Here is a 14,403-nt window from a genome sequence, read left to right as displayed (position 1 = left end):
ACATTATGAGCAGCATGTTCAAATCATATTCATTCTGCGCATTGCTTGATGGAAGAGAATGCAGCAGGTTATCCACGAGTATAGCAACATGAAGAGAATTTAATCGTACCATTTACATGATAGTATTACATAATGCTGACTGCCGGATAAGGTCAAAAGCCACAAATTTGTACATATAAAAGATTCATAGAATTCATTTTAGACAATTCCAATGGGTTAGCTGGTGCAATGAATAAATTAGCAGGCAAGAGTACTGGTTAAAAGGCATTGCAGGTGAAGAACTTCTGCAGCGAACCCATTCGGATACGCTTGCTAAAGGAACGAGCCTTGCGAGGAGTTTCAGGGACTTGATGGCCATCTGTAACTGCCATTGAGCTTCTCATCTTGTTGGCTTTAACTTGTGCCCTGCTCAGCTTCTTCATGATCTTATCCATCGTTGACGATTTCTTCTTTTCCAGTTTCATCTGCAACACCAACTCATTGTTAATCTTTTAGTATGCCCATACAAAAGCAAACCTCAACTGTTTTTCATCCTTTGTATAGTTATCCTAGCAGTGAAGGAATAAAGAAACGGGCAGCGTGCTTAAGGGAGATAAACGTATACGAATTGTTTGATTATGGATTGCTCAGATAACAGAACCTCTAGTTTTCGCAGTGCTGCTTCAGCTTTTGCTCTCTGCAAGTTCTCCCACGCATTGATCTTGGCCTCCTCTCTTTGCAACCTGCATACAACAAAGAAGTTTCGAACATAATCATCTCTCATGCTTAAATACATTATCAACCATCCAAGCCATATGAACCAAAGTACACTCTAAAACTTATACCTTGAAGTATTCATAGCTGCCTCTGCAATTGTAGAAGACGGAGTTTGGTCCTGAAATGCAATGGTGCCAAAATCATTGACATCCGGGGGACTTTTCTTGGTGCTTTCGGAGACACCTCCTTTAGTCCCTTCAACAACCATAACGCGATTGTCTACCTGCACTTCTCTGACCTCTAATCTAGCAAAATGTTCACGTTGCTGCTCCACTATAGGAACCAGAGTGGGAGAAGATGGTGCAAACGATGACCTTCTCCTTGTTGGTGATGACTGTAGGCAACCCTTGGTGTTTTGGCTTATTTGGGTTCCCATATCTCTTTGTGAAACAGCACGAGCAACCATTTGCTCCTCACTACTGCTATCATCAAACTTCTCATCTGCACATTAAGTCAATCCAAATATAAAACTTTGCTTTCTGATAATCTCTAAAACCCTACTTGAAACTTCATGATGTTTTGACCTTAAACCTTACATTTTTGGGGAGAAACTTTGTACTAAAAGAGCAGGGCAGGAGGAAACTCACTCTGAAATTCTTGCATTCCAAGCAGGCTCGCTGATCTTCCCATTCCTCCATAGCTAAGACACACACTATCAGCTGCCAAAACTCCAGTTGAGAATGGAGAACCTGCAGTAACAAAGTTCCTTAGGCTTCCACCTTCAAATCCTGTATTCGTAGGTGAGTTATGCGAGTAGTACAAAGCTCCGGGCGGCACAATCGGACCACTCTTGGACTTGGGCCTCCTCTTCTGGCCATGAGAATTCAAATCCTTGCTTCTTTCATCACCAAGTCCCAGATTCGGGCTGCAAATCCACCTCTCTGCATCTTCCCATTTAGACCCCAAAGTCCTCCCTCCAACATTATTACTCAACGTCCTCACTCGTTCCGAGTTCCAACCCTTCTGCCCTGGAAGTGTCCCCAAATCCAGGGAAGCACCAGAGCCTTTCTTCATGGTTTTGCAGAGAAACCCTTTAGTTCACATTGAGCAAGGAACACTACTTATGAAGACCAAGGTCTAGTTCACTGTGCTGAACTGCTGATATATACGAGTCTGCTTTCACACAGCTGTAGTTTTTGGACTTTCGGATCTGTTTTGGCGGGGTGGCCATCCCATTTTTTGTACTCAAATCCGATTGAGTTGGACCACCCAATTTATCAGTGTGAGATTTCTCCCAGCTGCCAAACTTGTGTCTCAAATCAAAGACAGAGACACTGGGGATGTAGACAAGTTGTGCTATGTTCTTTACTTCCCTTGTCTTACAAGTATGTCATTTTTCATTGAAGATCAGAAGTCTAAACAATGAAGCTCTATGCAAAACCATTTTTATGCAGCAGTTTTTCTTTGGTCAAATGGTGAAAATTTGATGGAAGGGGGCAAAACTAAATTATAACGAAGATAATAATTTAAGGGGTGCTTGTCCATGATGAGGCAGGTACACGAGTTGCTGGTAGAAGAGGAGACCAAGCTTATGGGCTGATGAGCTGGCTCTGTGGCCTATTTTGTCATGCTTGAAAGTTTACAAATGAAAATTAATCATGCAGATATATCATTACCAAGGAAAATTGTACTAGAAATGTAGCACAATTACAATTGTCTTCGGTTGTCAAGAACACTTGAATTATTGAAGGCGAGATGAATTGGCTTCGAGTGTTTGCTTTCCCATGCTGAATTGCTCATGGTGTTGGCATTCGGCATCGTGAATCCTTGGATGGATGTTAATCTGAGCCAAGCTATGGAGAGCCAAGCTTCATGTGATTTTCGAGAGACTGAAACGGTGGATGACGAGCAATGAGAGTGCTGAAGTGGCTGGATTTTTACTAAAAACTGCGGCTAAGGGTCCAATATAATCAAGAGGCTCTTGGAGAGATTCGAGAGCAGACCATTTTGTGTAGGTTTTCACAAAAACAAGCCTAATCCACAACAACCCTGTTTTTTGTTTGATAGGTCACACGTATGACAGTAAGTGCATATGAGCATTTCACAATCTAATTTAACCACATGTATCTCTGGAGATAGAGTCTTAATTAGATAATTATCACTTTCAGTATAAAACATATGGTGTCAAAGAAAGATCAATATGAAGCATATGCTTATGTGTCAAAGAAGATCAATATAAAGCATAAGCTTAAGTGCTCACTAGACCTTGGCCGCGTACTTTCTAATGATTTTGAAATCAGAATATATAGTTTGTAAACTGAAATGTTAAAGAAATGTGTAACAGCTCACGATCATTGAGACTTTATTATAAAAACACGACACAAAATAAATATACAATGCACCAAACATACCGGATCACAGTTCATCCTAACATATTTAGCTCTCGTGATGTCATTATAACGTCATCTGAATACCGCTTGATGCAGCGGAATTAGATATGGATCCAATCTAGAGACATTCCATGATTCCAAGTGCCTTTTTCTTCTACTAAAAAAGGTCACTCTATGTAGTAGACGTCGGCAAAATCATCCTTTACTATCTTCCTAACATTTTCTCCTCTAAATGACGCCAAATTTTTAGGTCGTCGAATTCTCATGAAGCACAATAGAAATGCCCCGGGAACGAGCAACGTAACCCTGGGGTGGACTGAGATGTATACCTGCCACGTGGTTTGGTGGTAGTGAGGTGACTAGTCTGGCACATGCCACGTGTGGTTCCATAATGAGTCATCCACCCTCACTCTTTGCCCACCATCAAAACGAGAATGTCGTTTTGTTCTGAATTCATAGTTACACCCAGAAATTTTGTATCTACACACCCTCCTCCACCGCACCGGCCTCCGCATTCAATCACACAGATTGTCCCTTAAGCAAATATCTTAACAACTCAAATGGTCAATTATTCAATATTATAAGCGCAACACTTCGAGTGAACTGTTACACATTTGGCGTGAAGCAAATTTTCTTACTCTTTCAATTACATGATAGAGAATGATCTTACTATAATCGAAGGATGACAGAATTACTCTCTATCTTCCCTCTCTGTTTTTTTTTTAATTTTGATTTTCATATCTTAAGTCCGTATTATTCGGGTATAAGTTTGTTTTTGTTTCAATATTATAAATAATTCATATTTTCTACTATGATCCCAAATCCCAATTAGTAGATTGATGTCTCGGAGATTCTTGTGATCTTTGTGCGTGACAATGCATATGAAAGAACATGATTAGAGTCAATTTTATGGGATTAAATTTTGCTTTCTAGTATAATATTAAATAACATTATCACTAACAAAAAAAATTAGGATAGTCAAAAATACTTAAACAACTAGAATTACAGTCATATATATTGCTCTCTCCATTGTGTCACCGTTATTTAAAAATAAATAGAATTTTTATTAATTAGATACTTATTTGTAGATATTTTTGATAATATTTTAGGTATTTATAATCAGAAATTCAAATTTCAGGTCTCATTTATATTCAATAATTTTATTAATTAATGATCAAAGTACCGCACAAACCTTCTATTAAAAAAACAATTAGAATTAGACTTTTATGTTTTTATTTATTTTTTAATACATATAAAGAGGTTTAAAGGATTTCACACGTACCATTTGAAATGATTCGAAGCAGGACCTAATAGCCACGAGGATTAGAGAGATAGAAGAAGACGCTTGTTCTTCTAGTCGCGCCTATTTTAATCTACAGCGACAATCACTTTCGGCGGAAGATGCAGAAAACAAATAGTAAGGGAGTTGGAACATGAATCAATCTGCACCACTATAAAGATATTTCCATTGCCTACTTATAAATATTAATGGCTTGCCCAGGAGGTGCCACATGGCCCGAGAATCTCCATGATTGGTGGACAATTCAAAGTTTCAAAGAGGGGTGTGGTTTCTCATCCTCTTATATGACACCACCTCAATTTTCCCTCTTGTGTTTGGTCTGTTAACTTCTCTTCCTTCCCAGAAAGGAAACAAGGCCCAAACCTTTCTCTTTGAATCCTTTCTATTTTCATTTTGTATTCTTTCACATCCTCTGTTTCTAAAGACAGGGCACTTTCCATGGCTTCTGCTCTGTCCTACAACTCGATGAACCACTCTGCTAATGTTTTCTCAAGGACCAATCTTCCGATTCCGGTCACCAGAGACTTCCCGGTTGAGTTTTCGCCTTATATTCAATGTAACTACAGTCTCAGAAGCAGAGCAAGAACAGGGCAGAAGAAGAACATGACTGTGGTTAGAGCCGCGGTGGCGACCAGCGAGAACAACCCGGTTGCATGCAGCGGTTCTGATCAGAAAAAGCTTCGGGTTTTGGTTGCTGGGGGAGGAATTGGAGGGTTGGTGTTTGCTCTGGCGGCAAAGAAGAAAGGATTTGATGTTGTGGTGTTTGAGAGGGATTTGAGTGCTGTGAGAGGTGAGGGACAGTACAGAGGTCCTATTCAGATACAGAGTAATGCATTGGCTGCTTTGGAAGCTATTGATATGGATGTTGCCGAGGAGGTTATGAGAGTTGGATGTATCACTGGTGATAGGATCAATGGCTTGGTTGATGGAGTTTCTGGCACTTGGTAAGTTCCTTTAGTCTTCTTTTTCACGATTTTACTGCATATCAAATTTAGATCCTTTTCAGCATGGTGATGCTAATAATAGAGGCTGGTGCAATGGGAGAACGGTATTTGAAGTTGGTATGTTAAGAGTTCATGCGATTTCGCTTTGGTTGAAATACTGAGTGTAATGATATAGTATTTTGATTTGCGAAGAGTTGAAGATTTGATCTTTGATCACAGAAGTTTATATGTAGGCATGTAGCAACATAATTTGAACGTTATTGATATAAAATGTCTTTGTGGAGCGATTTTTGTATACAGCTAGGAACATGTAATGACTGAGTTGGTTATCAGGTATGTCAAGTTTGACACATTCACTCCTGCAGCGGAACGGGGGCTTCCTGTTACCAGGGTCATAAGCCGAATGTTATTACAGCAAATCCTTGCTGCTGCTGTTGGTGATGAGATTATTTTTAATGGAAGTAACGTGGTTGATTTTCAGGACCTTGGAAACAAGGTAATTATGTGGCAGTAGAATTTAGTGTTGTTGCTTTTTTCTGTTAGTTGCTTCATTTTTGTTCTTTCTTTTCATGTTGTGGAGGAATATGTAGAATTAGACCTGGTTTCATAATGGTTTCAACTGTTTGGTTTTATCTGATCTGTATATTTGTCTATGTCTATTTTTTCTCAAGGTTAATGTTGTGCTGGAAAATGGAGAGTCTTATGAAGGTGATCTTCTGGTTGGAGCTGATGGTATCTGGTCGAAGGTAACAAAAAAAGTTTACTCAGTTAAATGTGAACATTAGAGTTCTCAATATATGCCATTACTGAAGTCCCTATCCAGTATCTGTATTTTAAAAGTGCACATTTATGAATGTTTCGCACTTGTTGACCATGTTTTGTTAGGAAGTCTGTACAGTTTCTTTAGTCTTTACAAATTGCTAGATGAACTCACTTATATCTTCCTTGTGATTAGGTAAGGAAGAACTTATTTGGACTAGATGAAGCTGTTTACTCGGGTTATACTTGTTATACTGGTATTACAGATTTTGTGCCTGCTGACATTAGTTCTGTAGGGTATGTTTTATTCCTTATTCTTCAACATGACCTCCATACTATATTCAATATGTCAGGTTGTAACATACATGAAAAATTAAATTAAACATTCTTTCTGTAGGTATCGAGTGTTTCTGGGGCACAAACAATACTTTGTTTCTTCAGACGTAGGTGCTGGAAAAATGCAGTGGTATGCATTTCACAATGAACCAGCTGGTGGTACTGATGTTCCAAATGGTACTTAATCTAAAGATACCCTCAGATCTTCTGGTAGATATATGCAATTAAGCACGTAAACTCACATTAGCAAATAATGTTGAAATTGTAAATGGGTATGAAACTACCGGAATGAAAATGTGCTAGGATATCAAGTGAAGTTCTTTCTACTTGATGGCTGGTGGGGAGTGATGTATATTTGTCAGCCACTTTTCTTCCTTTCTCTGATTAGGATCAAAATCATAATATGCACAATTTCATACTAGAAGTTAATTGTGATAGTATTAGATGTGCTATGTATAAGATGATGCATTATCTGGGTCATACTGGACAGATATTGCTGGCACATCTTATTCCAGCTCTGTTTTTGTGATATGGAAAGAAATATGTAATTGATTTGTGATTATCCCTTTTTGGAAGGTAAAAAGGAAAGGTTGCTCAAAATATTTGGTGGCTGGTGTGATAATGTGGTAGATTTGCTACTTGCCACAGAGGAAGATGCAATTCTACGACGCGACATATATGATAGGACCCCAACTTTTACCTGGGGAAAGGGGAATGTGACCTTGCTTGGAGATTCTGTCCATGCTATGCAGCCTAATTTGGGTCAAGGGGGATGCATGGCCATTGAGGTATGCTTTACTGTATATCTAATTTTAATAAACCAATGTGCTTCTCCAAACCAAATTATTTGTATTTTCTTTTGTTACCTTATCGTCTGCAGACTTCTTTTTTCTCCTTTTTGCAAGGATTTTAGTCTGGACTGGAGATATGTTGTTTTTTTTTAATGATCGACTGGTTAATAATTACTGCAATACAAGAGTTTCTCCTGACCCTATTCTATATTACATCACTGCAGGATGGTTATCAACTTGCGTTGGAGCTTGAAAAAGCTTTGAAGAAAAGCAGTGAACTGGGAACTCCTCCTGACATTGCTGCTTCTTTAAGACGGTAAATCCCTGATTACTTGCTGTGTTTTCTGGTAGGAACTTGAGCTTAGGGGATAAATCATATTGATTCTATGCAAATGCAATCATAATAAATGTGAAAGCAGGCTATGTGTAGGATATATACAGACAATGTGTGTTACAGCATGTAATTTTTCATATATGAAAGACAAATGAGAACAAAGACTTGTTTGTTTGGAAGACTATCTTAGTTGAGTTGAGGAAGTTCTGACTACTGTTTCATTTTTTATTTCTTGAATTTCTACTTTTCCATCAGCTATGAGACCTCTAGAAAATTGCGGGTTGCCATTATTCACGGAATGGCTAGAATGGCTGCAATAATGGCTTCTACTTACAAGGCTTATTTGGGTGTAGGACTTGGTCCATTGTCGGTAGGAACCTTTATTAATTGCAAGGGAAATTAATAAGCCAAATGTGGAATAGAATTTTAATAATGGAATGTAAGTGTCTTTAATTCTTTATATACTCATACTGACTGGAAAAACCTTGCAGTTTTTGACAAAGTTTCGGATACCACATCCAGGAAGAGTTGGTGGGAGGGTCTTTATTGACAAGGCAATGCCCTTGATGCTGAGTTGGGTCTTAGGTGGTAACAGGTGAGATATTGCCTTTGCTTGCTAGTAAAACATATGCTTCTGCTAAACGATTCATGTCATTTTGTGTACTTTTGCACTGATAGGGATAATATACTTGTTTAATTGCTCATATATAATGAAAAAATAGTGGTAGATATCTGCATTATGGGACGCCTTGATATATATTGCAGTTGAGGAAAACATTGACAAGTTACTCCATGAATTGCTATGCCACAGTTTATTCAGTTTCTTCCGGGGCTAATTGCCTTGTTGGATTTTGTTTGCAGCTCAAAACTTGAAGGAAGACCACCAAGTTGCAGGCTCTCTGACAAAGTATGTTGCTCAGTGACTAATGAGTTATTTGTCACCAATTGGCTTAATTATTACAGTTTTGTAATTGGCCTATTGCATACTATGATTTAGCTGCTGATATTTGGATAATTCATGTGAAGGCTGATGATCAATTAAGAAGTTGGTTTGAAGACGATGATGCACTGGAGCGTGCCATTGATGGAGAGTAAGTGTTTGAGTCTTGAAGCATGTCATCCCTTCAATAAATCGGTTCTGGCCAATGTAATGTTCCCTGATTATGGTGTGGACAATCACTTTGTTCTTGTAGGTGGTATCTTATACCCTGTGGACATGAAAATGGCGGTTCGCAGCTTATTCGTTTAACCAGAGATGAGAAAACCTCCTACATAATTGGGTATGCCAATATGTCTGTCATCCTACTACTCCATTAAAATCACATGTCTGCTCTATTATATAGTTTCTTGGAACTCGACCAATAATCAAACTCTGTATTCTTGAAGATATAAATGATATTAACTAGTTTATCTGTTGTGGGGATCTCTTTTTGTGTGACATTCTCATAATCTCATTGCAGGAACAGCTCAAATGGGGATTCTTCAAGAATATCAGTTCCTTTACCACAGGTAATCTGGCCAGTCTTGATCATTCGACGTTTATTTCCTGAGATAAAGATAAAGTGTCTTGTTCTATGGTGGTCTACTGGCCTAGCTAGTACCTATCTTTATCATCTTCGTTTTTTTTAACTCAGGTCTCTGAAAATCATGCTTGCATCACCTACAAGGATGGTGGCTTTTACCTTTCTGATTTGCAAAGCAAACATGGTACCTGGCTCGCAGAGTAAGTAGGATTTTTTTTTTCCGCCTTACATTGAAGCAAAGTGCTGTTCCTTAGTACAGATTCTTATCACTTACATTAAGATTTTGTTCGGTATACTTAAATTACATGTAATGTGCAGTAATGAGGAGAAGCGGTACAAGGTACCACCAAATTTTGCAGTTCGTTTCCACCCCTCAGATGTTATTGAGATTGGTCCTGGCCAGAAGGTACTCCACAATCCTTTCTCTACATGTACAATTTCCTTGGTTTGTTGGGATGAGTTTCTTAACATCCAAGTAATGTGCAGGTTGCATTTAGGGTAAAAGTTATGCAGACTGCTCCACCGAGTCCTCAAAAGGATGGAATTCTTCAGACAGCATAACATCAATTCTATGAATTCGGTAACTTTGCTAAATGCAGAACATGACAAATTAAACAAACAACAGACGCTTCCTACCAAGACAAAGAAAATTTAACATTGTAGAACATTTTATACGTCAAAGTGAGTATATCAATTTTGACTAGTTACATCAACTGTACATATCTATTTCAGTGTTGGAGATTACAACATTATGGGATGATCTGGAATTCTGGATATAGTTTAAATATTTTTGTGGTTGCCTGTATAGTTTCACTGCATAGTTTCTTGTTGAAACTGTCCCTTATGATACAAAACATGAGGCTATAAACTTCAACCAGAAGCTCCATACTAATCCGTATACTAGCTTCTCCTGAAAGGAAGCCCGGTTATGTTCTGTTCTCCTTCCCTCTCGTGTTCTGGCCCATGCATAAAGAACCTGAAACAGAAAAGAAAGGAAAATGGGGTAACCAAAATAGCCTGTAGTGGATGAACTAAAAACTGGCCATCCACTTCCTGTTTAGGTTTGAAATGAGTGAGTGTGAACTGTGTGATACTCTGATGTGGTTCAGTTTAACCGAAAGCTTCGGCATAGAAGGTGTTCCTTTTACATAGGGTATAATTAGTGTACCGCAAAAATTTGCACTGAAGGGTTTTCATACCATTCTTCACTAGAAACTCAAATAGTTATAGAGAACTGTCTTTCCTTTTTTATACCGGAACATAGTTCTGCTAATTTCAGACTCAAGGTCCTCCGATCACTCAAGTGAATTGAGATAAAAGGATAGTACTTGTTTGTCATCCAAGTGATTTCCTATTGTCCTAGTTGGTTCTGTGCAGTTGCCACTGAGACCTATGAAGACTTAATCAACACGCATTTGAACAAATCTATGTATCCGAAACAACAATCAAACAAGTCCTTGTGTCAAAGACAAAAAAAACTAGATAAACAACTTGTATCAGAAGCAGCAAACAGTCAAATAATTTATCTGTTTTAATTGCTAATGAGAACCGAGATCAATGACAAACTAGGGCTTTCAATCCCTTTACAGATCACACGCACGCGACCTAATCCCAGGACCTTTTCTCCATTTTCAACCAAGCCTACATCGAAGAGTCCGGTATTTAGATTGCTACTTCCCATCGACCTAAGCACAACACCGATCGACCAAGAGACCAAGCACACATGGAGGCATTTGAAAATGTGACTTCTCATCGAGCTGCGACCCTACACTGCCAAATAATGCATCGAGCGAAATTGCTCAAAGAGAGACTAGACTCCAAGAACTGATCCTCTTCATGTCAACATGGATTTAGCTAAGTTAGCTTGATGTGCATGTGGTAGCCATCTCTCTCTCCCCCGAGTCTCGTTGACAAGTCCTTATTGTCAAATCAAAAAGAGCTACTGAGCCTCGATATCTCACTGTTCATGGCAATGGTCGAAATCATTCGTGTCCATGGCATTGGTCGATCTATATCAAATTAATGCCAAACCAGGTGGTGCTGTCTCCCTTTGAATGACAATAGCCAAACACAGCTCCAACAGTAGAGGCCACCGCAACCCCCCTCTCTACGAGACATGAGAGACATGCAGGCATGTAACAGATCGCAAACTCATTTATCGATTCATGGGCTGCTAGATCACGACTAATGTGCATGACTTCCCCGGAACAGAAAGTACGAAGGGGCGTGACACCAAAACCCCGTTAAGAATCGCCGAAATCAAACACCATACAATCATTCTTATCAAACTAATTGAGATGACAAACATTCTTCAACATCAAAAACGTCACTCATCCAATCCGTTGCAACGAATTAATTAGCTAAACTGGTTAACCCTACATGCGACATGCATTTGTGATCAATCTGAGTCATATATACGTAGATTTTCTTCGATGTTTCTTGAAATTTGTTTAGCTATCAATCTTATAGCATATCCTACCTGGATTCTCTCATTATCTTGATGTGGGATATAAATCATATGATATTGGGACTATTAGACATGGCATAGTTCCATGCCATGTTACGCATAGACGGCATAGTTTATCAGTACGTGTAGTTACATTATATTATCACCGTATAAGTCTACATTTATGTTGATGCATCATGCACCGGAAGAATCCGAGTTTATCTTAGTTACATATAAACATGGGAGATCTGTGGTGGTGTGAGGGGAAGGTTCTTAGATGATGAAGTTGCAGAAAGAGATGGAGGAATGGGAATGACACAAGGGATGAAGGGCATGTGAAGAGGGTGAATGAGGCGGTGGAGGAAGCACGTGATTGGAGCAACGGTCGGTTCAGGTGGTGGACTGGTGGTGGCAAACTGGCAGTGACCGTTGCGACATTAATTGAGTGTGGCCATGCATCTACGTCCTTTCACCATTTCGTCACGACGGCGGCAGCGGCAGCAGGTGAGCATCATATGCTGCCATATGCATCCTTGGCTTATTTATTCTTGGGATTTATTAACACTGTAGTATATTACTTTCTTGGATGGTTCTCTTCTCTTTTACCATCTAGAATTGCATTCTTCTCCTTTTGTTTTGTGATTTTTAGGAGAAGACTTTATTTGGTTGATGAATGCCTCATGGTTCATACATATTCACGGGTGTGGTAATGTATCTCTGATCATAGAATGGTATGAACTTGTCAATATTATCGAGAATTATCGGAATAGTGTGGTAATTAAAAAAAATTTAGAAAATCACTTGGTTTATAAAAATGAATGTTAAATGTCATAATAATTATTACATATTCTTCCACTATCATTCCAAGTAGACGAGGTTTATGAGCATACTCATAATGATATATAGCATAAGACTACTTATTTTACGTAATCATGTTCATCAATAACAAGAAATAAAGCAAAAACGTAAAATTAAAATAATATATGTGTACTCGAGGTGACTCGCAAGCACACAATAGTGGTGGACAAGAGTGTGGTTACTACATGTGTTTTGACTAAAATAAAAAATATTGAGTACGTATATATTTCATTCTCTATTTGGTTGGTATATAATAACTCTAGCTTTAAATACATATTTGCACCTCTTATTTGCGTATTGAATCAATTTTCAAAACAACGATAAAGATTAATCAGTGCTTGAAACCCAACCATAAAACGTCTAGGAATATCAACTGTTCATAATTTTACTCGACCCCATTTTATTTTGATAATTACCTAACTTTGCAGAACCTATAAATGTACAAGTAACTGAGGACATTTTACCTTGCATATAATCTTATGGTGGGTCTATTGGACTCAAACATAGATCGAGACCTGAGCTTCTTCACTACAGTGTCGTCGATCGTTGCATATTTCATATTGTCAGGCCCTGCATCAGAAACTATTGACTACTCAATTAACTTTGAAAGCTACCGATTCCCTCTGTTAAGCTTAACCACATTACCACAAGAGGGAAGCGTATAAGAAACCAAGAAAGCTTTCTGCTTCGCATTCAAGTGCTTTTGGTCCCCAAGCAGTTGTTTTTAGGAGAAATTATTGAACTGCAATCCTAACTTTTTTTCCCGAAGTAACATCCAAATTAGTGGATCCATCTGCCTTCACTAATTGTTCAAAAATTTGAACATCTTTTTCTATGGTCCAAACAGTCCTTGAGTCCGTACCCCTCACAACGCTCCACCACATGTGTGTTCCCCAACTGAACACAAAATCAACATAATGACAAACTAAATCATATTATGTGAGGAAAAAGGAAACCAACACATGAAACAAACCAGGTTCAAAACAAAAACTAGAATCCAATTTACCCACGGTTGTCACTCCCTACCTCCAATACCCAAATTATTGACTAGTGTGAAAGCTCCACTTATTTCCCACAAAATTATTAAGATTCCGAACATAGTCGTTATTATCATTCGAAAATAATAATCAATAAAACATTTAAACGGTTCAGAATGATCAATGGTTCTATAAATAAAATTTTGTGCTTAAATTAAGTATATAGTAAAATCCTTGTTATGGTATCAAAATTATCACATAAATATACTTTTTACTATATTCATCCCTTTGCAAAAATACTTCTGTGGTGGCAATGTAGCATGTGATTAACCAGAGTGTACTTCATACCAACTCCTTCCTAGTCTTGATGGGTTCCCATTTGCCCTACATAGTTAATTTCCTTTTATTTTCCATTACACATAATTAATTTCCTTTTATTTTCCATTACACATAATTAATTTCCATAATTACTATTGAAAGTAAATAACTCTGTAGTGGACCAAACTGAAAAAAGGTGACAAAAATATCATAAGGAAATCCAAATCCAGAAAAACCAGATTTTCTGACCCAAAGCTTTGGCACAAGCACACGCCTCGTTGTTATGTCTCTCAAAAGCTTAACCGCGAGAAGGGTTTTCCCTCTGTCACAGCCAAGGAATTAAGTACTTCTCTCAAAAGCACCAAAAAATTTAATTTGTTTCACACACCCCAAATCACCAGGAAAACTCGCTTTCAGCAAACGCCATTTTCTGTTCAGCACCTCGGACGGCGTCGTTTCATTCACCGCCCTTTGCCGCCTGGATCGTTGAATCACATCATCCTGTCCCACGCGAGCGCCTGGATCGTGATTGGATCTCACCTTCCCCATAACGTTGTCGTTTCATACCACGATCCCATTTTAGAAACCTTAATTAATGGGCTTAATCAGTGTTTCTTGTACGACTAAAAACCACGCTGGATCCACGTAATTAAGCCAACATAATTACAAACCCAATATAGAATTTAAAAAATATTTAATTATATATATATATATAATTTCATCTGTAAAAA

The 14,403-nt window shown here is 38.3% G+C and overlaps 2 protein-coding genes across 3 annotated transcripts; one reads left to right on the top strand and one right to left on the bottom strand.

The window, feature by feature from the left end:
• Nucleotides 1-221: 221 nt before the first annotated feature.
• Nucleotides 222-1,897, bottom strand: LOC126797417 (uncharacterized). The gene is made up of 4 exons (XM_050524054.1): nt 1,344-1,897; nt 825-1,197; nt 641-722; nt 222-464 (listed from the first exon to the last, which is right to left on the bottom strand). The coding sequence occupies exons 1-4, from the start codon at nt 1,768-1,770 to the stop codon at nt 258-260; spliced, it is 1,089 nt and encodes a 362-aa protein (XP_050380011.1). The 5' UTR covers nt 1,771-1,897; the 3' UTR covers nt 222-257.
• A 2,704-nt stretch (nt 1,898-4,601) lies between these two features.
• LOC126790244 (zeaxanthin epoxidase, chloroplastic) lies at nt 4,602-9,852 on the top strand. 2 transcript variants are annotated; one of them, XM_050516526.1, is made up of 16 exons: nt 4,602-5,330; nt 5,664-5,826; nt 6,002-6,076; nt 6,286-6,386; nt 6,487-6,602; nt 7,002-7,213; nt 7,441-7,532; nt 7,806-7,920; nt 8,042-8,145; nt 8,412-8,457; nt 8,577-8,641; nt 8,744-8,830; nt 9,017-9,059; nt 9,185-9,273; nt 9,392-9,479; nt 9,560-9,852. In XM_050516526.1, the coding sequence occupies exons 1-16, from the start codon at nt 4,825-4,827 to the stop codon at nt 9,632-9,634; spliced, it is 1,977 nt and encodes a 658-aa protein (XP_050372483.1). In that variant the 5' UTR covers nt 4,602-4,824; the 3' UTR covers nt 9,635-9,852. The 2 variants fall into 2 exon arrangements, with proteins under 2 accessions (XP_050372483.1, XP_050372405.1); XM_050516448.1 differs by having other exon boundaries at nt 4,605-5,330; nt 9,011-9,059; nt 9,560-9,850.
• The last annotated feature ends 4,551 nt before the right edge of the window (nt 9,853-14,403 follow it).

This window comes from Argentina anserina, chromosome 1 (assembly GCF_933775445.1).
Source record: "Argentina anserina chromosome 1, drPotAnse1.1, whole genome shotgun sequence".
Lineage (NCBI taxonomy): Eukaryota > Viridiplantae > Streptophyta > Magnoliopsida > Rosales > Rosaceae > Argentina > Argentina anserina.
Note: the sequence above shows the minus strand (reverse complement) of the source record. Positions and strands in the feature narration are given on the sequence as shown.